Here is a 20,103-nt window from a genome sequence, read left to right on the forward strand (position 1 = left end):
AATCACTGTATTTCACTCAGGTGATGCCATTCCCATTCCATTTCCTCACAGAACAAATACCTATCCATAAAAAAAACCCTGAAACCAAGCAGATGCTATAGGAATGCTGATTTCACACAGGATTTTCTCACAAGTGAAATGACTTAGTTACAGATTAACTTGGCCCCAGAGTGGCAGAGCAGACACAAGATGAACAGCAAGCCTTTGCCACCGGTTATTTTTGCTGTAACTAGGACAGTGCAGAATCATTTGGGAAGGCCTGCCCTGCTGCCAAGCTGTGCCAAACATTCAGCACACTGCCTCCAGTGTGTGCTCAAAGCCAGTGTGTGTTCTTTGTAGCAGGGCAATCTTTAAAGTGTACTAGCTACTTTAAATAGAACTGGAAGGGCAAGAAAACTCTGAGTTCTTGAGTAAATATTTTTCCTTGCTGGCACCTAATCCTAATACCTTGTGCTAGCTCTGCTGTCTCCAGCTTGAGCCAGGGGCAGAGATAGCAGGAGCCATTCAGCAGCTGCAGAGTTCTGGCAGTTCTGGCCACTCCATTGTGGTGGTGAAGGGACTCCTTGCTGCCCCTTCTGCTCTGAGCCTGGAGGAGAAATGCAGCTCCCAGACCCAAAACAGGCACTGCCCTGAGCTCCACCACCACAGCAGAGTGCAAATGGAGTGACCACTGAGTGAACAGAAGCTCAGCACATCTGCTCTAGGCCTCCTAGCACAAAGCTCAAGACAAACAGGAAAAATTTGTGCACAAACTACTTGGATCACTACTGTGCAAAAGCACCATCACAATTCTCACAGCAGTACAACAGGCTCAGATTAAACAAGTAGTTAAAGGAATTAAAGTCAGGATTTATATTTAAAAAGACATTCTCCTGTGGATAACAACCCACTGAAGTAGCTAAGACTTTGCAATACATCTGACACCCCAGTATGCCAGTGACATGGGCTCAGATATTTGTCAGAGCTTTAACATCAACCAGAAATAGATGCTGAATTGAAGTTTTTGTTAGAAAATGTGCCCAGGGCGTTAAAAACGCCCCAGCATTTTGTAGGGGAAAGAGCTGCAGACATTAATGTGCTCTGCACTGGGATCAGAGAGAGATGAGGTACAAAATCCCACCAGCTCTGAAGGCAGGAATTTGTCACTTCTAGTATTTTTCTTTCCCTGCTCCATCATGTTGTATTACAGTGGGAATTTCCCCTTCTCTTTTTTGTGTAGTAGAATTAAACACCTTTTAGTTGAGCAACTTCTTGCCAATAACACAGTAACTCTCACTGTGACAACAAAACACAGTGACACAAGGGCCACTCCCACCCTACGAATCCCGGACCCGGAATGTTTTTGTGTTTTCCACGCAACTCCCGAAGGCACAGCCAAGGCAGCCGCTCCTCCAGCTCCTCCTGACGGCAAAGCACGGGCACAGCACCCCGTCGAGGGACGGGATGGGAATGCTGATGTCATCCTACAGCAAACACCACAACAAACAAGACCTAAGCAGGGTTTGGAGACAGACAATGCCTATGATCAGCAGAGGGGCAGATGCAAATGCACAGGAAGCCTTCTCCGGGTCTGTGACAGAAATCAGCTGAGCACTAATCAAAGCCAATGGCTCTGCTTTCAACTCACTGTCCAGCTGGCTTAGAGAAGGAAAAACAGGGAATGACACTTACAGAACAGAGGGATGTGAAAAGTGAGAGGGGATCAGGCTGGCAGGCCCCACAAGACAGGAGGGAGATTAGGGCAGACAAGGACAGAAGGTTTGAAATTGGCTGGATGCAAAGAGTGACTCCCTATTTATATATTCATCAGCTCAAGAACTGATATAGATGCCTGGGGTACTTCTTTTAAGAAGAAAAAAAGAAAGTAATCCAAAAGATGATAACAGAGAGAAAGCACACAGGAGAACAAAACACACAGAAATAAGCTCTAGGTAACAAACATTTTATTTATTTCTTAATACTACAGTAATATATGTGACTACAGAATTATGAAGCACAGAAAAACCAAAGGAATGAAATGGCCTGGATCCAAGCACTAAGGACATCACACCTTTTCTCTCACCGAGCCATCATTTAGAAAAATCACATTATCTGAAAAGAAATTTAAAAAAATTAATCTTGAGCATTGTTTTGCCTTGTTGCAAGCCTTCACAAAGCACAGGTATTTGTGTTAAAATAAATTGCTAAGATGTGGATTTTGGAACAGAATAATAGTTAATAAAACAGTGTCAAATACGAGGTTCCTTCTCTATCTCCCCTGAAAGCAGACAATTCAAGGTGCCATATGTACCATGAAACAAGTGTGCTAAAGCTGATGAAAAGCTGCTGAACAGTGAAAGACACTAAAAACATTTTTAAATAATGGTTTAATTCTTTGACTACAATCTCCATCGGTTACAGCTTATTTCCCTTTTCCTTTGTCATATTCACTCTGCACTACATACTATACAATATACCATGTCAACAGCCTGCAGGACTATGGGAAGCTCCTACTTCATCAAACCTAAGGAATTTCTAAAGTGCCTTGAGACTGGGCCTCTTGAACAAGAAACCATTAGAAGAATACTAATTAAAAAAGAGAATTGCTTCTCCCTTCCAGTAATTTATCGCACTGCTAGCTTTTAAAGAGGCTGCAGAAAAACATCCAGGAATATGACTGTTACATGACTGTTGTTTTTCCTTTTTTTTCCCTTCCTTTTCCCCTGTCCTATTTTTTAAGACATACTTGTGTAACAGAAATGTTTGCTCTACTACCCAATTAATTTATCCCTCATTCAAAAGCAACACAGGAGCAGCTCTATCCACAATAAAGCTGCAGGATGCTCTGGCTATTTAAAGGCTCAAGGAAGAAGTTGAGTTTCCTAGTTTTCTTTGTTGTGTGTCAAGGCACAAGTCCACTCCTTAACCATTCTGTGGGGTAAGCCAATGACACCAACAGTTTGCAACTGGATACTCTCATTTTCTGTGTGTTCACAAGCACTGCCAGAGGAAATCTGCTGGTACACACTATCCATTCTCTCTAAATCCCTGAGTGTGGATACTGAGAATGAAGACAAACCAAGCTTCATTTCAGAGGTTCTCCACTCTCTTTTCATTTTAAAAGAGCAAAAGGCACCTTGGTGCTTCACTCCTTACCTGCTATAATTGTTGTGGCCTGTCGCCTCACATTGTTCTTATCTGTGTATTCACCATAATCTATCTTTCCTTCAACAAAGATCCGAGAGCTGAAAAAAGACAAGAATTTGATTTTGGTGAGAGAACTGTGCTGCTGTTTTCCACTCTGTAATCCATTTGGGATTGAATTTAAAATGGGATCCTAAGGACCACATGTTCCAAACCCCTGGCCATGGGCAGGAATACCATCCACTAGATCAGGCTGCTCAAAGCCCCATCCAGCCTGACTCTGAACACCTCCAGGGATGGGGCATCCACAGCTTCTCTGGGCAACCTGTGCCAGGGCCTCACTACCTTGACAGTAAGGTTTACATCCATATATCCAACCTAAATTTCCCCTCTTTCACTTGGAGCCCATGACTCATTGTCTTAGCACTACACTTCCTGATGAAAAGGCTGAATTCAGAATCTGATTCAAAGTACAGAGAGTTTTCTATCAGTTGTTTGCAGCTACTCTGCTAACTTGTTTTATGCCAGCTGTATCTTATTACAGTTCCTGGTCACCATAATTATTACAGTAACACATTATTAAGGCATTAAATCCTCACCCACATTTGTTACTCACTTACCCCTTCCTCACATACTGATAGGTGACATCCCTGAGGCCAGGTCTGAAGACAGAGATCCTGTGCCATGTCGTCTTCTGACTGACATCACCTACGGTACACAGAAGTAACAGAGCTGGATGCCAAATCCTCTTTGTGACACAAGACTCAGAAATTAGTTTCAACACATCAGTATTCTCAAATTATGAGAAGTGATTTGAAAACAGAAGTTTACTAGCACACCATCTCCCACTTCACTCCAGAACTAAATGTTCCAGTCATCCATATCCAAACAAATTCTTGTGCAGAAGCACAGTTCAAACCAAGACATTGCTTTTTCTGTAAGACAGTGCTCATGCCATTTATTTTTCCCCATCAGTGAGACACACACAAATGCCCCAGCATCTCTGCTGAGCTCAAAGGAGCCTTCCTGCACCCCAGATTTGCCAGTGCAAATGACCTGGGACACGTTGCTGTGCAGACTCACCTCCCTGGCCCACTTCACTATCTCCTGTCCGCCACATCTCATTGGTTGCAAGGGAAAATATGGTAACAGGATTTTTTCCTTCCACTTGCCTCATGATAGGGTCCTGTCCAACCCGACCAAGGAGCTGAACACGATTCATGGCTGAAACAAGAGAGAGCAAACACACAGGTGAATTATGATGATTCTAAACATGGCAAGCCCTCAGACAGCAGCTTTTCTCAAGGGCCAGGATCACAACTTGTGCACCTCCTGAGCACTTTTTAAGCTCTTGTGACATTTGGCTTTTTCATACCCCAGCAGATAGTTTACTGTGTCTGTACTGTCATTATCACTGTGAACTAACTGATTTAAAAAGCCAAAGGTTCCTTATTCTTTCTGTTCCATCTCTTTCACGTCCATGTATCACTTGAGACTAAACTGCATTGATGTGACTTTTGTTTCATACCAACAAAACACAGTGCACAGCAGTACCTTTGAAACAAAGTTGCATTGCTGCACTCCATCCTTTGAATGAGAGTCAGTTTTTACACCATTACCAGGCCTAGGCAGACAGAGTCTATCCCTTCTCCACATTCAAGGACAACTGGAAGAGGTCAGGGAAGTACCCCTTGTGCACAATGAGCATGTGGAGTGAATAGTGAAGGCTGAAGTACACCTGCAGCAAACCCTGCTGGGGCAGCAGCACACACACAAGGGCCCCAGGGACTCAGGAGTCCGAGAAATAAGCACACAAGACACCTGAAGGCAGGTCTAGAAACCATGCCAACAGCAGAGCCAAACCACTGCCACAGATAAAGCACAACTACCTGCCCTATAGAGTGGCAGTCTTGGTCAGGGCTTTCTTCTTTCTCCCCCTAAAGTGCTGCTTCAGCTGACAGAGACCAGGCAGGAAGCCACTCAAGAGTCTCTGTGCTTGAAACAACACAATCTTAGGTGCCACACTGAGGGGCCACCATTCCTACTGCTTCTCTCCTGCCCTATTTCAGATGTCCTAAAACCGACATAAACACCATGACTAACAACTAAATTGCATCTCAGGGGTACTTACATCTCTCAAGTACCAGTGAGTTAACCGTGTCAGAGTCATGTCTTACAAACTGGCGTAGCACCTGAAGGAACAGAGAAATGTGAGTTTCCAAGACACAAACCAGGAACAGCATTCACAAGCCTTTACATCTCATCTTCTGAGCACTTGCAAAGGCTCTACAAGTAAGTTCTTTGCCAGGTAACTAATGGGGGACCTGAGGAAAGAAATCTGTTCAGCCAAATGAAGCGAGTAAGATTACTTAAAGAACATCTGGTTAAATCAAAGTTAAAGAGTGCCTAGAAAAAAAAGCATGGCCCAAAAGTACACCTCCAGCAGTTATTTTTGGTACATGTGGTAACTACTGCTTTTCTGTAACATGTAAATAAGAGCGGAGGAGGTTTGTACGAGAGTGAGGGTTTAGTTGTTTGAGCTTTAGCCTTTGGAAACAAACAGGTCTGAGTTCTGCTCCATTTCAGAGATTAACCAGGTGTGCCCCAAAAGTACATCCATCCACTGGAATGAGCAGCGGATGCACTGACACCCTTGTTCCCAAGGCAAGTCGAGGACAAAATTCTCAGTACCGTAAGTGGGAAAGCTGTACTGGAACTACAAATATTCCATCCTAGAAGAAAGGAGGGGGAAAAAAGCCTAGAAGCACTTCTGCTAGAGACCCACGTGCAGAAACTGGGAAAAGGGCTCATTTCCCCGAGCAGGTGGTTCCAGAGCTCACACTTTCTCCCCAAGGGCAGACCCAGCGCCGGGGCCCCGGCCCAGCGGGCACGGCCGGCCGAGGGCTCCGGGCTCTGTCCGCCCCTCCCCTTCCCCCTTCCCCGAGCGCTGTTCCGTGTCCGGAGAGCCGCTCCAGGGGCCGCGGCCGCCGCTCCCCCGCCGCCCCGAGCCCCACGGCCCCGCACGGCCCTACCTGCCACGCCGGTCGCCGCCACATGCTGCCGCCGGGCTCGCACCTGGAGGGAAAAGCAGGGCTGAAGCAGCGCCCCACAGAGCCCCGACCCCGCGCCGCTCCCGCCGCGCTGCGCCCCGGCCGCCGGAACAGGAAGGGGTCGGGCCGCGGGTTCCGGGCGGAAACGCCTCAGAGCCGGGCAGCGCCTGCAGCCCCGGCCCTCGGGGGACCCCGAGGTCGCAGAGGGGGAAAAAAAAAAATAACCAACAAAATTGCATCACTCCGTCATCGGTTAAAAAATGATAAAAGCTTTATTCGCACGAAACGATAGGATCGAACAGTTAAAAGCCAGCGTGTGCAACATCGTCAAACAAACCAGTAAAAGCTGGAAATGAGCGAGTTACCAAGCGCTCCCTTCATAGCAGTGCAGCGCTCTGTCCAACACAAACAAGCGACAAGGACCCCCACAGTTACATTTGGCGGGGAGAGGAGGAAGGGTGTATGAGACCTCAAATACAAAATACATAGAGCCATCAACAAGGGCAACTCCAAAAAGCGGGAAAAGCTCTTTCTAATTGCCCCCATCTTTGCTGAAAGGCTGCAGTTCACAGGCAAGCAGCTGCAGCACCTGCGAGGTACTGCAGGGGAATTGGGGAAAGACAGACCCAGCTACCAACACTCTGCAGCTGTCTCCCCCAGGCGAGCAAGGAATCCTCCCCGATTGACAGAAAAAGAGTCGCGTATCAGGGACTAGTCTGTTAGAGCACACTCAGTTACAAAAATATCAATGAATGTTTTTCTTCAACTCCCAATCCTTAATTCAAAGTATTTCCTATGACTCTGTGTCCCCCCTCAGTGAAACACCACTCAGCTGCATCCTGAGCCCCCAGGACAGCTGTGTGTAACCAGCCTGGCTCCTGATGTGTAGCTAAAACTGGCTGCCATAGTCTCTGCCTGCTTGCTCCTAGAAGGGGCCAGCTGTAGCTGCTGTCTCTCTGCACAGCCATCACCATCCCTCTAAAAATACAATCAGCCCAAGTGTTAAGACAACAAAATCACCAATAACAGGGCTCCACTCAAGAAAGAGGGAAGTGAGTAGAGAAAGTATCATTCTTTTGTCATGGCAGTTACACTGAGTCTATTAGCAAGGCCCATTACACAAGAAATTAAACAACTAAAAGACTGAGGACAACCTTAAATCCCATTATCCAACACTTGTAAGTCAGTCATTTTCTCAGACATCTCATCATAACTAATAGGGGAACAAAAGAAAAAAAGAAACAGGGAGAGAATATGGGGCATTGGTCTGTGCAGACCCTCTGCTTTCACAGGGCCATTTAGCAGTCTTTGGACACCACAGAAATTCAGAAACCCAGAGTAAAGCTAAAGGAGCGACAGCTCTTCCCTCCCACCAGACGCTTGCTCTTCTGCTTAGAAGAGGTTTCAGACTCTTGTAACTTGGCACTTCCTAAGGCTTGGTCCTTCATGAGGCTCTGGGCAAGGCGAGCTGCTTTAAGTTCCCTGCAGGGGGGAGATGAGGGAAGAGGAAAGGAAGAAAACCATGTCATGTCATGGGCATGAACCCCCAGCAGCTACAGAAGCAAGCTATGAACAATCTTGCACAAGAGGGTTACTGTAGTACTCCAGCACTGCTGGAAAGGGGCAGTTTCTCAGCCCAGAGGGTAACATGAAGATTACTGTAGCTGTCTCTAGAGTTTCTCTGTTTGAAAAGGTAGGAGCTCTTAAGATTTTCCTGAAGAAGACCATGTATCAGGTCAGCAACACACTGGCACCAGTACGGGGAACACCTGGCTCAATTTTTCTCCCATTGTTTCAGATAGTTGTGAGTGCTGAAACTTAGATCAATGTCATCTCATAAATATATAATACCTAAATAATGGCAAATGCTTCTTTTCCATTGCCTTTCTTCCCTTTCTGGTACTTGCTGTTCTTCCAGAGCATTCACTCTTCTTCTGTCTATGCAGAAAACCTCCTCCCCAGCTGAGCACTGCACTTAGAGGGGTTGTGGGGCAGTTTTTAGATAGATCCCAGCCCCCCAAAACACTGCTGCCAACAGCAGTGAGAGGGAACAAGGGAAAACTGCCACCACCTGATGCTTCACTTCCTTCTGTGCTTAGCCCACTATCTCAGTGCATTATCAATTCCTCATCTACCCACTGCTGCAGGTTGTATCAGCATTTTGCACCACCAGTGGTTGCAGGAAGTGCAGCGTTCACTGTTACAACTCAGCCAGCTCCTGCAAGCCAGAGCTGAAGCACAGCTGCTGCCTGGGCACTGCAAGTCCCTGTTTTACATCCCCATCATCCCCCCAGCTCCAGGCACAGGAACAGGCTGGGGATTTCTGCACATGCATTCTCCCAGCACTACCACCTTCCACTCAAAGCTGGTGACCAGCATGGTTGTGCCCACACCTTCTCCCCTTCATGCCCAAGCCAGCCCTACCTCTCCAGCATGGCAGTCTTGCATTTCTCCATATTGAGCTGCTCCTGGAGCTGCACAGCTTTTCCAGAGGAAGGACGGAGAACAGGGTGCTTGGTGAGAGCCGTGGCAGAAGGTCTCTGTGCTGGGTCAGGGTGGATCATGAGCTGGAAGACAAAGGAGTTCAGAGTCTAACATTCCTGTCACATGCCAGCTGCAAAAGCCACCATCCTGTCAGGAGTACTGCCTCACCTTGAGGAGCTCCAGAAAACGGTGGGGAAGCTTCTGGGGGATGGGTGGGACGTTTCCCTTGCGGATGTGGTGCCACAGGGCCCCGTTGTGGGGCAGTGGTGCTGTCCCAGCTGCCAGAGCCACCGTGAGGGCCAGGGCAAAGATGTCTGCCTTGGGCAGGTAGCAGTATTGCTGCACAGAGAAGGGAAGGGCATTAGAAAGGAACACCTTGCTGCACTAAGCAAAGGTGAGTTGGGCAATGAGCCCAAAAAGAAACAGCCAAGCAAGTGTGTGTGTATGTAGCACTGCCTTCAGTGAGCTGTTTGCTGCTCTTCAGGATGAAAACACTGGCAGCAGGCAGTGCCACTAACCACCAGCACGTTGGATCTCAGCCAGCCATAAGGACCTTGCAGGCCACATTGGGATCACTGCAGTGACTCCAGAGGATGGCCTAACACGTGTGTGCCTCCAGCCTCCACCAGTAAGCCACCCGAGCCCAACTCGGACTGAAAGCTGCATCTCATACATTGGCCCAACAGTTCCTAAACCCACTTGCAGCACAGACAGTGTTAAATAAATACCTGAACTGAATAACACATCCAAGCGGGTTGTTCAACTCCAATTCCCTTTTCGTTTGTTGGCCAGAGTGTCAAAGCCACAGTCAGTTTAAGAGGTCTGTTGTGCCTCCCACCACTATTTGTTTAATGTTTGTTTTACAAGGCATCTGTCTGGGTAAATATATTCCTCAATAATCACATCCAGTAGTTTCATCTCCGCTGGATAGGCAAATCTTTAAACTGATAAAGGTTTTGTCTCACTGATCCCTCAAGGGGAATAGTTGCAAGAATCCAAAGATAGCTACTTATGAAGTATTTACATGTTAAGTATTTGCATGATAAGACTCACACCACTATTGTTCATGATAAAGTGCTAATTTCACAGATTTCACAGCCAGACCAGACAGAAGAAAGAGGAGATAAGGTGAGGAACAAGTCAGAGGAGATAAGGTGAGGAACAAGCTAGACTAATGACTGCTTTACAGTTGATCTCTCCCCACTACCCAGCTCTAGCAGTTTTACCTCTTGCAAAATTTCATTGGCCAAAAAGCGTCTGTCTCCTTCCTCCACCTGAGGGTTTGTTATTGATGTCACATGTCCAAGGTCACCTGAGACAAAGAGCAAGCAGCTGAAATGCAATGAAGCAAACTGAGATGATTCTCCAATAAAAGCCTGCAATTTATAGGCACCAACAGAGAAATACAGAGTAAGAGAGCAAGCCTGCTCCTAACTCAGGAATCTGCACTTGGAAACAAGCACATGAATTTTCTGTGACTTGTCTTCTTAGAGGAATTAATCCTGGTGAGTAATTGGGGCATTCATGACCATGCTATCAGTTCTGTGTGCAAGTCCCTTCAGCCACAGGACACAGCAGTCTCAGGCAGCCCTAATCTTAGGCCAGCTGTAAAGTAGGCTGAAACCTACCAATCTTATACACCACACCAGGAGAGAACTCATCTTCACTGTCACTCTCCTCCTGCCCAGCAGGGCCTGAAACTGCCAGCTTGTGACAGATGAAGATATTACCTGCAAGACAGAGAAGTTTAGCAATGCAGCAACCTGACAACTTGGTCAAAATCCCACCTGTCAGAGTAGTTAAGCTTTGCAGCCAGAGCAATCATGCACTTCCCACCCAGCAGTCAGCTTTCTGCCCAGCTTACATCCAGCCACACAGCTGGCATGAGACAATTTTATCATGTGCATAAAATATTCCAGTGAAATCAGGTTTCCCCTCCCCCTGCCCTCCATGGGAGAAGCATAATTTCAGCAGGAAAAAAAGAGTTCCCTCTAAAAATATTAACTCTGTGACAAGGGGAAGCATTGCCCTGGAGGTGACCATCCTGCAGAGAGGAAACCTTGTTACTTGTTATTTTTTTATATTATTTTACTTTTTATTATTTTGTTAAACCTTATTACTATTTTTGCAGGACCTTAATCCCCCCAAGGTTGTTAAACACACAAAAGGCAAGTGTTGTGCAACAAGACAGTAAATGAGGAAGTGCCCATCTTGCCTGGCAGCCCTGCTTGCTCCATCAGTATGAAGGTGATTCCCATGAGCTAGGATTACATAGGTCATGAGACACGAGTAAAATGCTGCCAACTATCAGAAAAAGCTCAATTCTAGAGCAGCAGTAGTGGCATAAATCAAAATAAAAAACCAGAACACCATACACAAGACAAGGGCAAGGTCCTCTTTTCTTTGGAGCACTACAGTCAGTCCACTCGGATTTATTACATCTCCTGCCCCTGAGGGATCACTAGGAAAACCCTCCACAAAGGAGGAGAGCACTACACTTACTAGGTTTGATATCCAGGTGCACAAGGCCAGAGTTGTGGATGTATTTTAGTCCCATGGAGACTTGCAGCAATATTTCCTTCAGCTCTGCTTCTGGGAAATACTGCCCAAGCTTTGCATTTTCCAGCAGTGCATCCTGGAGACTCCCACCTAGGGGAAAGCAGTCAGTCTGAGACCTGACAGACTGTTTATGGAACAGCATGTTGGAAACAGCTCAGCTGTCCAGAACAAGAGGCTGGCTAGTGACAAACCCCAACCCCAGCAGCTCTGTGTGCTCTAATGAGCAAACTTGGCCATCACCACTTGGCTTCAGCCTCCCCACTGCCCTGGAATGCCCAGCAAGGATGCCAACTGCAGTTCTGCCCCATCCTACAGCTCTACATCCTACCAGGAAGGCTGACCTGTTAGTGATGCTGGTGCTGCTGCAAGTGAACAACAAAAAAATTAATTGCTTCTCCTGTGCTTGGATGCAGAAAGCAGGTGTAGGAGAGGTGGAACAAGGAAATTAAGTTCCCACTAGCAAATTTTTGACTGAAAATCATTAACATTCAACACAGTTTTGTGGGTCTCCATTGAGACACTATGGATATTTCAGAGGTAGAAGTATCATAGCCTCTGTCTCCATCAGCCTCAGATGTTCAGCCACCAGAACACAAGCAATACACCGATGCTGCAGCAACGAGCACATTTTGTGTTTGCCTCCACCAGATTTTAGAGCAATACTCCAAACAGCTGGCACCACTGTTCATTAAGCCCCAAGACTACAGCTGCAGTCAAAAGATGAGCATTACATATTTGCTTTCAGCAACTCTGGTAGCTAAAGGCATCTTTCCCCATTTCTCTCAAGCAGTGGTATTGCCAAGGGCAAACTTCAGTAGGAGTTTACCGCCCTGCCTGCAGCACCCCATTTGTACTGCGCCTCATCATTTACTCCATTCCTCTGCAGCTATAAGCCCCTTTTTTCTAGTCAGGATTCAAGGTGCCTTCATCCAGTCACCACCCACCTTCATTAAGAGGAAGTTTTGCCAAGATACATGGCCCTTAAGTGAGCAGCTCTTGGGTCACTCATATCAGGTGTTACCTGGACAGTCCCAGCACAACCCTAAGCATCAGTCTGGCTTTTCCAGGCCAGTTAAAACAGAGAAACAGTTTCCAAACCCCAGAAATACAACATTTCACTGCTTCTTAAACATTAGCACCACTCAGAGCTTCACCTAAATGCTACGTGCCCTTACTGGACTCTCCACAGAAATGAAGCCCCAGGGCAGTTTGCTTTGTTGGAAGCCACAACACCCACATTAAGGTACAGAAGAAGGGAGCTTTGCCCATGCTGGGATCTCAGCCTTGAGCTCAGTGCACCCTTACCATTGCAGTGCTCATTCTGGATTATCATGTGGTCGTCCTCCGCCCAGGCCGAGTAGTAGCGCACGACGTGGGGGTGGTGCCCCAGCACGGCGTGGGCATACACCTCCCGCAGGGCCAGCTGCCTGGGGGACACAGGGAAACAGCTGAGGTGACAGAGGATGCCTGGCTCCAGGAGAGGAGCCCTGTCAAACTCCTGAACCCCTCTGTTCCCCCTTTCTCTCAGGTTTTGACAGACAGACTGGCAAAACCTGCCCTTGCCCAAATGCCCTGAGCAGCTGTTAAAGGAAAGAATTGCTGAGCAAGTCTTTTGTTAGAGGCAAAGGCAGAGCAGCTTCAAAGACTCTGCTTTAGCTACAGGACACCACAAGCTGGTCAATACAGATGAGAGTAGTGCTGGCCATACACAAGGCAGGGACAGCAATATGTCTGTCAAATAAACCTCTTAACAGTTATTGTAAAGAAACTGTCTGGATGGACCAAGGTGTTCAGGTATCCTCACTTTGCAGTGCATGCAACTTCTTCCTTCCCCAGACATTTACATCCAATAGTTGTGTAGTGCTATCTTCCCCCACGCTCCCAGCTGTTATTGTGTGCAGCAGTAGCCAATTCTTGCTCATGGCACCCATCAGATACTTTTAGATCCACACTCCCTCCTTCCCATCACACCTCTCAAGAACATGCCCATCATTTCAACTGGCAGATTCCAGCAAGCACACTCACTCATCTGAGGATCCTGCCAGAGGCCTTTTGGAGCGTTTGATGGCATAAACACATCCATCAAGGCGTTTGATGCACTTGTAGACAGAGCCAAATTCCCCCACACCGATTTTTTCTAGTTCCAGGAACTCCTTCTTGTAGCGGGAAACCATATTGCTCGCCTTCAGAGTGTACCTCTGCAAAATGGCAAAAACAGCAGAGACAAGCAGGAGCTGAAAGCCTCAATAGAGGTGTGCAACACTCACTGTCACTGAGCACCCACATTGCTCCCTCTCCCATTCTGGGTGCTCATCCAGGCTTAGGTGCAGGTGTGTGGCCAGTTCTTGAAACAGAAATTTCAGTTCTTGAAATCACCTTTGACTTGTGTTTTTTGTGACCACTTTAAGGCCACCTTCCCTGGGTTGGCCAAGTTGCAAGGCTGGTTGGTTTTATATAATCAGGAGTTGTTAGCCATAGAGGTAGAAATTGTTAAGGAGAAATTTAGTCTACTTGGGTGTATATGCCTAAACCTCCTTGGGTCACTGCCATGAAATCCCTTCTCCTGACAACCCAGATCAGTTCTTACAGCTGATGGAGTCACTCAGGGATGAACAGTAGGCAATAACAAGGTGTTGGCCTAAAGACAGGACTTGAGAGCCTATTTTGAGCTCAGGAGAGAAGCTTGGTGTGCTGGCTCTGTGTGAGCCCAGCTATGCAAGAGCAGCTCTGCCCTGGCAGCTGAGGTTGCCTGCAGCCAAGGCCATTCTGTACCAGCTCAGGCTCTGCAGGTTTGAAGCACCAGCTGTTGGCTAATGGCAGATTAGCTGCTCTCAGTGCATTTGTTTGCATTCCCACTGATATCTCACCCAGAGACACTTTTCCACAAAGAGTTGAAAGCTGGCAGAACTGCTGGAACATAATTATTGCTACAATAATGGCCACTAGGTATCTAGGAACTGCTGGTACTGCTGGGAGAGTGATGCCTACTGGCAGGGAAAGTAAGTAAAGAAAAGCACTGGAGCATGAAGTGAACAAGAGTGGTCTAAGTGATTTTTCTCCATCCCTTACAGGGACAGCAGCTCATGTTGCTCAGTGGTTCCCACAGAAACTGCTGTGATTGCTGCAGTTTATGGTACAGAGGAGGAGGTAAGAGTTGGTCCTCACAGCCAGTAAAATGTGTCTCACATGAAGCAGCAGCCCTTCCCAACAGATTGCATTTCATCAGGCAGCTGTATTTTACACTAGGTTAAAAGCTTGGCAGCACAAATACCTCCTAGTACACAATTTTATACCTATATTACATACATACATCTCATTAGAAATCAAGCAGAATGATATTCCAGTAATTCACAGGTTACTTGAGGCTTTCTTCTAGGTAAAACAATAACTGTGGCAGCCCGGATGTTGCCTGGTAGCAGATTTGGTCTGCAGGTGCAGTTTTTCCAGGGAGACCATCTGCCTGCAGTCCCAGTCTCCTCGGCTAGAGGGTACCGTTGTCCTTCCATAAACCTGGCTATTGCAGTTACAAACAATTCCACCTTCTCCAAGTTCGTCATATCAAACAAATGTTAACAAAACATTCGGCTTAGACCTTTTCTGTCATAGGTATTTATCATCTGGCATGGTGCCATGGTTTCTACTCCAATAACAGAATAAATTCCATCAAACACCAAGCTTTCACAAACACCTTATCCACTCTGTGGGAGGAAAATGCACAGACACTCACCTTGGTAGGGAGCTCCTTTTTAATCTGGCTTCCTGGATGAGGATCATTCCTATAAAAGAAGATTAGGAAAGTCTACTGTATCATTTCAGTGCAGCAATCCAGCTGGGTTTGAAATTAAAATATATTTTAAATGAGCCTCCAAACCTTGCTTCACAGTCCAATCATGTATTTTATAGAGTTGATAGACAAGTTTTTAGTTGAGCTCTTAAAGACTGCAGTCCCAGGTTGGGAATTCTTTGTTCCCATTTGGGAGGCCTCCACAAAGGAATTTCAGCACTGCCCACAGGACAGAGTGGCACAGTCCAGAGGCATCATTCTCCTCCTTATTCCTGCTGAAGCTGCAGCCACAGCACCAAAGAGAGCTGTTGATTCCCCACTTACCTTTGTGAACAGAGGCAATGACTGATTTTTATTTATACTTCTGTTACCTTTATACCTCTGCTAACATTTACTCTACACCAATGAACACTACAGAAGCAGGTGATTCATTGTTAGCAAATAATTCCAGATACTGAACATCTCCATTGCTTATCCCCTTCCAGCAGCCTGATTTCAGCCTGCTGCCCAAGAGGAGCTCACTCACAGCTCTCCTGCAGCCTTCCTCTTGCCGTTGGGATGGAAGAGCGTTTGTCGGTAGGACTCGGGTGTGAAGGGGTTAATGTTGACAAGGGAAGCGTGGGAGGAGTCCTCAAGGTCAGCGCGGGGAGTGAGCCTCAGGTGCCGGAGGCCTTTGGCCGGGACCTTTGTGGCAGATGAAGGAAAAGCTGTCTTCGATAACAGGCTCTGTGTTGAGAGAGGGAAAAATAAGTGGCAAATAAACCAGGACATGTTTTTGTTGCTATTTCAGAATAAAATTCTTGTTCTCCTGTAACTCAAGGAGAACTCAGCTCCCTTCCTTGGCAGAGCTGAACCATGAAATCCCTGTGTCCGTAGTTTAGTCCCCACAGTTTTCATTTTCCACAAAGCATTCCATTTGTTAATGCCCTTTGTTAAGCCCTTTCATAGTCTATTCCCTGCTCACTTGGGCGATGCCTGCAGAGCCATTTTGGCAATCACAGCCCTCAAGAGGAGCCAGCTGCTCCCCTTTCCCTCCTACAGAGAGGTAGAAACTGCATCATATGTTCCATTAACATGGAAGACCTAGTTCTGCCAGGCATGGACCATTGCATCAGTTCAGCCAGGACAGGTTTGTCAGGAGATGAGCTAGAACACCAGCCAGATTTCCCAGCACTTAGCAGCATTAGGATAGGGGAAGTTGCTAGAAATATTTTTTAATAGCAAAGCAAAATGAACCCATTTCTCCTCATGAGTAAAAATCAGAGTTTCAGAAATATAAATTCAGAAAGAAGCTCTGGATCTTCTATAGTTCCCCTTGCCACAGAGCACAGGCTATTGTGTTTTACTCACTGGTCCATACAAAGTATATTCAGCAGTCTTGAGCTGAAGACAAAAATCTCCTCACTCTGATTTGACTCCTTCAGTAAACATCAGCTTTTTAAAAATGTATGTTTGGTTTTGATTTGTTTCAGCTTCAAGAGAGTGGTTTACAGTCTAAAGGATTATTTAACATCATGTTTTCTTCTAGTTAAAAGCCCTTTAAGAACACAGAAGTCTCCCTGCTGAAGATCAAGGCACTCATATATTTTCAATCCCACAGTGGTCTCACTATAACAATCCTGGAGCCACATCTCCACTCACATCTGGTGGCTCTGCCTGCAGTTTTAGACAGGGCTCTGCTCTCCCATCCTTTCTATCACTTTCAAATGTTCTAAGGCCAAAGCTCCCAGATTTGTCTACAGGCAGATTTAGGCCCTTTGGAGCCCATCTTTTGCAGCATGCTTGGAAAACAAGACCTTTATCCCAGGAGAGAAAGGAAAATAAACGGTTGATTTAATGTGATTGCTTATGGGCTACAAGATCACAAACTACAAGCAGCATGTTTTGAATCATCCAGCCAACATGTACACAATGCACACCCTGAAAGCAGCCTTCACTACCTGCAGCCCATCTGCTCTGGGAAAGATTTTTATACACCTCTATTGTGGTTTAACACCAGCCAGCCACTAAGCCCTCTGCTTTTGAACCCTTTGCTCACAACTACAATGCTTCCCTCAGTGGGATGGGGAGCAGAAATAGTGAAACACAAGTAAAGCTTGTGGGTTGGGAAAATAATTTAATTATTAAAATAAAATATAATCATTATTATTGCTATGAAAAGAGAAATAAAACCCAAGACAGACAGGTGATTCACAATTGCTCACCACCTGCTGACTGATGTCCAGCCCATCCCTGGGCCCTAATCAGCCCCTCCTGGCTAATTTCCTTCTGTTTATATGTTGAGCATGACATCCTATGCCATGAACTTTCCTCTGGATTGTTCCTGGCAGCTGTCCTGGCTTTGGAGCCACACAGCTGCAGGTGCTTCTGCTCACTGGCAAAACATGGGAAGCTGAAAAGTCCTTGACTTTGGGTAAACACCACTCAGCAACAACCATGTTTCAGCAACTCTGTCCTTAGGCCCAAAATCACAATGCAGTACCAGTTACTAGGACAAAATTAACTCCATCCAAAGCAAGGACAACTTCTCACCTATGTTAAGCTGAGATTTAGGGAGATTTCTTATAGGGGGTCACTGCAGGAAATTTTTTGAGGAATGCCCTTTAGATGCTTTCCCCTAGAGTGTGGCATGCCATTCTTCAGGAAATATTGCCACACAGTCAATCATATGAGGCCAGAGGTTCATCCTTCTCTCCACACAATCAGGTTTTTGGAGGAGGACAGAAGTCAAAGCCTAGCTCAGAAGCATTAAAGCACAGATCTTCTGTGTGCCACTTAAGCAAAGGAGCAAACAATCTATCAGCAGAGCAGGAACATCGAGAGAAGAGCAACAGCCACGCTTCACTGCGGGCCTGGACTGCTCGGAGCCATGCACACACCAGAAATCATCTGGGAACAGAGAAGCTGGTGCCAAGTCTCCACCTGTGCTTACTCAAGACAAAAAGCAGTTGTATTCTACTCTCTCCAAAAATTTAGGTATAAAACAGGGGCTGAGATCATTCTCACAAGAAACTGGCTCAGTAGCTAAGTTGTATTTCAGGACAGTGACACAGGTGAAGAGGGGCAGCTCATATTGGTTTGCTACCTTTTCCATAGGAGATTTGCTGCCCTGAGAACAAAGCCCTGCTTTCTTCAGATCCACTGAGCAACTCTTTCACACAAGAAGGAACACTGTGACACTGGACAACAAGCTGGCTGGAGCTGACCACTCCTGCCAGGTGAAGTACACATCCCAGCCAATAACACCATTTCCAGTTTCCAACACAAAACCCATTAGCATCCAGAAATGTGCTGAACAGAGCAGCAAGTGCAGCTGCCCACCTCCAAGCTGCCCCCAAACTATGAGCCTCTTGAAGGGAGATGCATTTCTCTCCCACAGAGGCACCCCAGACCTGCCATTACCTTAGGAGTGTGTGGGGTGTCACAGAGCTGCAGCTTTTTCCAGGTGATGTGCAGTGGTGTCTCAGGTTTACTCCAGCTCTTGCTCACAGATGGGGAAGACTTCAGGGTGGGACTCATCCAGGCTTTTGTTCTGCTTAGGAAAATCTCACTAAGCTTTCTCTGAGGGGTTTTTGGCAGAGGACTGCTCTCTTGCCATTTCTGGAACTCTGAGCTTCTGGGGGGGCTCAGGCTCAGGGAGTCCTCCTCATTTACACTTCTTTCTTCACTCTCCTCACCACAGCTGGAAAAGTCCAGCCGCTGGATGAACTCATTGTTGTTGTCCCAGTCATCCATGTTAGCACATGAAACAGAGCAGGTAGAGCTGATACTGGCCTGTTTTGTTAAAGACACAAAGACAGCATTATTTACACATAAACTATCTTCTTGCCTTCTTCATCAAGGCATGAGCTCTGCTGATCACACTCTGCAATCTCACACACACAGAAACCTTGGTCATTCATCAGTGTAACCAGACAGCATTGGTTAGTGAAGAACACCCCAGAATTACCAGGTTCAAAGCCATTCCACTACTGCTCCAGTAAAAACAGATTTTTGCTTTTTGCCTTATTGGCATAAATCAGGTACAAATCAGAAGCCACTACCTTTGCCAGTAAGCTTCCAAGAGAGCTCCACCATCCCTTATTCCCATCACACAGGGAAACACATACTAAAGAATAACACAGCCTCCACTCACTCTCTTCTACATTAAATTTCTCAACCAATAGGGAGAAAAAAAAATTCCATGCTACATACAGCTGTAAAAGCAGAGGGTGCCCCAGGGAGTCACCAGATACCCCACAGACAGACTCCCCCCTGCCCTGGGCCATTTATAGCCACCCCACCCCTGAGCCAATGCTAATGGGAAACAGCTGGAGCTTGGCAGCACCTGTCCATAGTTTCCTGGTGGATGAGGAATTCTCTCTGGATGTGGATTTGCAGTGCCAACAAGCAGCTCTGCAGGGAGCCTGACTCCCCTCAGTCTGAGTCATCTCCCTGCTCCTGCATGCTCATCCCTTCTCCAGCTTCCTGGGGCCTGGAAGGGGGGTGATGTTTGCTGACAGCCTGTCTGCTCCATAATCCCATCAGAGATCCAGCCTTTGTGGGCTTTACCTTTTACCTGTGCAGCCCTGTGATGATGGGGCCCTGTGCTTCCCCCTTAAATTTGAATTTCACTTCCTGCATTTAGATATGTGTTAGTTTGGGCAAGCATTGCAGCCTGCATGGAGAGGTCATTAGCCTAATTTATCATGTACAGATTTATGAATGTGTCATTTATAAAACTTCAGGAGAAGGAGAGAGTCAGGAGCCATACACAGGTCTGGGTACAGCTTCCCACTTGGGGTTTCAAAGGAGAGGAGGGAGGAGCAATGCTGGGATGGCAGCCCCAGAGGTGGGGTTGCTCTGTTCAGGTCAATTCTCCCCTCACTGCAGCTCTTTGTAAAAAAAAAAACCAGGAATCTTCTGAGCCTTGGCAACCTGTGATTCACAGTGGGACTAGAGCAAGTTTTAACTAACTGGGGACAAGGTTACAGCAGCCTTTTTTCCTTAGCCTTGAGGAGAGCTGCCAGAAGGATGTGCAGAGATTGGAAGTGACTGCAGCCAATAGGAGATGGGTCCTTGGCAGAAGCAGCACCTGCTTTCCTTTGCACTCAAAGGAAATTG

At 46.6% G+C, this 20,103-nt stretch overlaps 1 protein-coding gene across 3 annotated transcripts; it reads right to left on the reverse strand.

The window, feature by feature from the left end:
- Positions 1 to 1,926: 1,926 nt before the first annotated feature.
- WEE2 (WEE2 oocyte meiosis inhibiting kinase) lies at positions 1,927 to 19,233 on the reverse strand. Of its 3 annotated transcripts, none has more exons than XM_058805210.1 (17): positions 19,195 to 19,233; positions 18,403 to 18,774; positions 15,527 to 15,726; positions 14,944 to 14,992; positions 13,242 to 13,414; positions 12,522 to 12,643; positions 11,160 to 11,306; positions 10,286 to 10,387; positions 9,884 to 9,969; positions 8,826 to 8,996; positions 8,598 to 8,740; positions 6,156 to 6,198; positions 5,255 to 5,315; positions 4,207 to 4,347; positions 3,744 to 3,831; positions 3,136 to 3,224; positions 1,927 to 2,091 (listed from the first exon to the last, which is right to left on the reverse strand). In XM_058805210.1, the coding sequence occupies exons 2-17, from the start codon at positions 18,733 to 18,735 to the stop codon at positions 2,045 to 2,047; spliced, it is 1,995 nt and encodes a 664-aa protein (XP_058661193.1). In that variant the 5' UTR covers positions 18,736 to 18,774; positions 19,195 to 19,233; the 3' UTR covers positions 1,927 to 2,044. The 3 variants fall into 3 exon arrangements, with proteins under 3 accessions (XP_058661193.1, XP_058661194.1, XP_058661195.1); XM_058805211.1 differs by having other exon boundaries at positions 19,044 to 19,224; XM_058805212.1 differs by lacking the exons at positions 1,927 to 2,091; positions 3,136 to 3,224; positions 3,744 to 3,831; ... (1 more) ...; positions 5,255 to 5,315; positions 6,156 to 6,198 and adding an exon at positions 6,433 to 7,655.
- Positions 19,234 to 20,103: the final 870 nt, after the last annotated feature.

The sequence above is a fragment of the Ammospiza caudacuta genome, chromosome 5, assembly GCF_027887145.1.
Source record: "Ammospiza caudacuta isolate bAmmCau1 chromosome 5, bAmmCau1.pri, whole genome shotgun sequence".
Taxonomy (NCBI): Eukaryota; Metazoa; Chordata; class Aves; order Passeriformes; family Passerellidae; genus Ammospiza; species Ammospiza caudacuta.

Bases quoted from the DNA above. Each gene is read 5' to 3' on its own strand.
- WEE2 (XM_058805210.1), bottom strand. From the start codon at position 18,735: ATGGATGACTGGGACAACAACAATGAGTTCATCCAGCGGCTGGACTTT. The intron at 8,741-8,825 runs GTGAGGCAGTAC...TTTGTCTTCCAG, and splicing joins GTTTTCTGGAGCTCCTCAAG to CTCATGATCCACCCTGACCC. The intron at 6,199-8,597 runs GTAGGGCTGGCT...TTTTCCCTCCAG, and splicing joins AAGACTGCCATGCTGGAGAG to GTGCGAGCCCGGCGGCAGCA.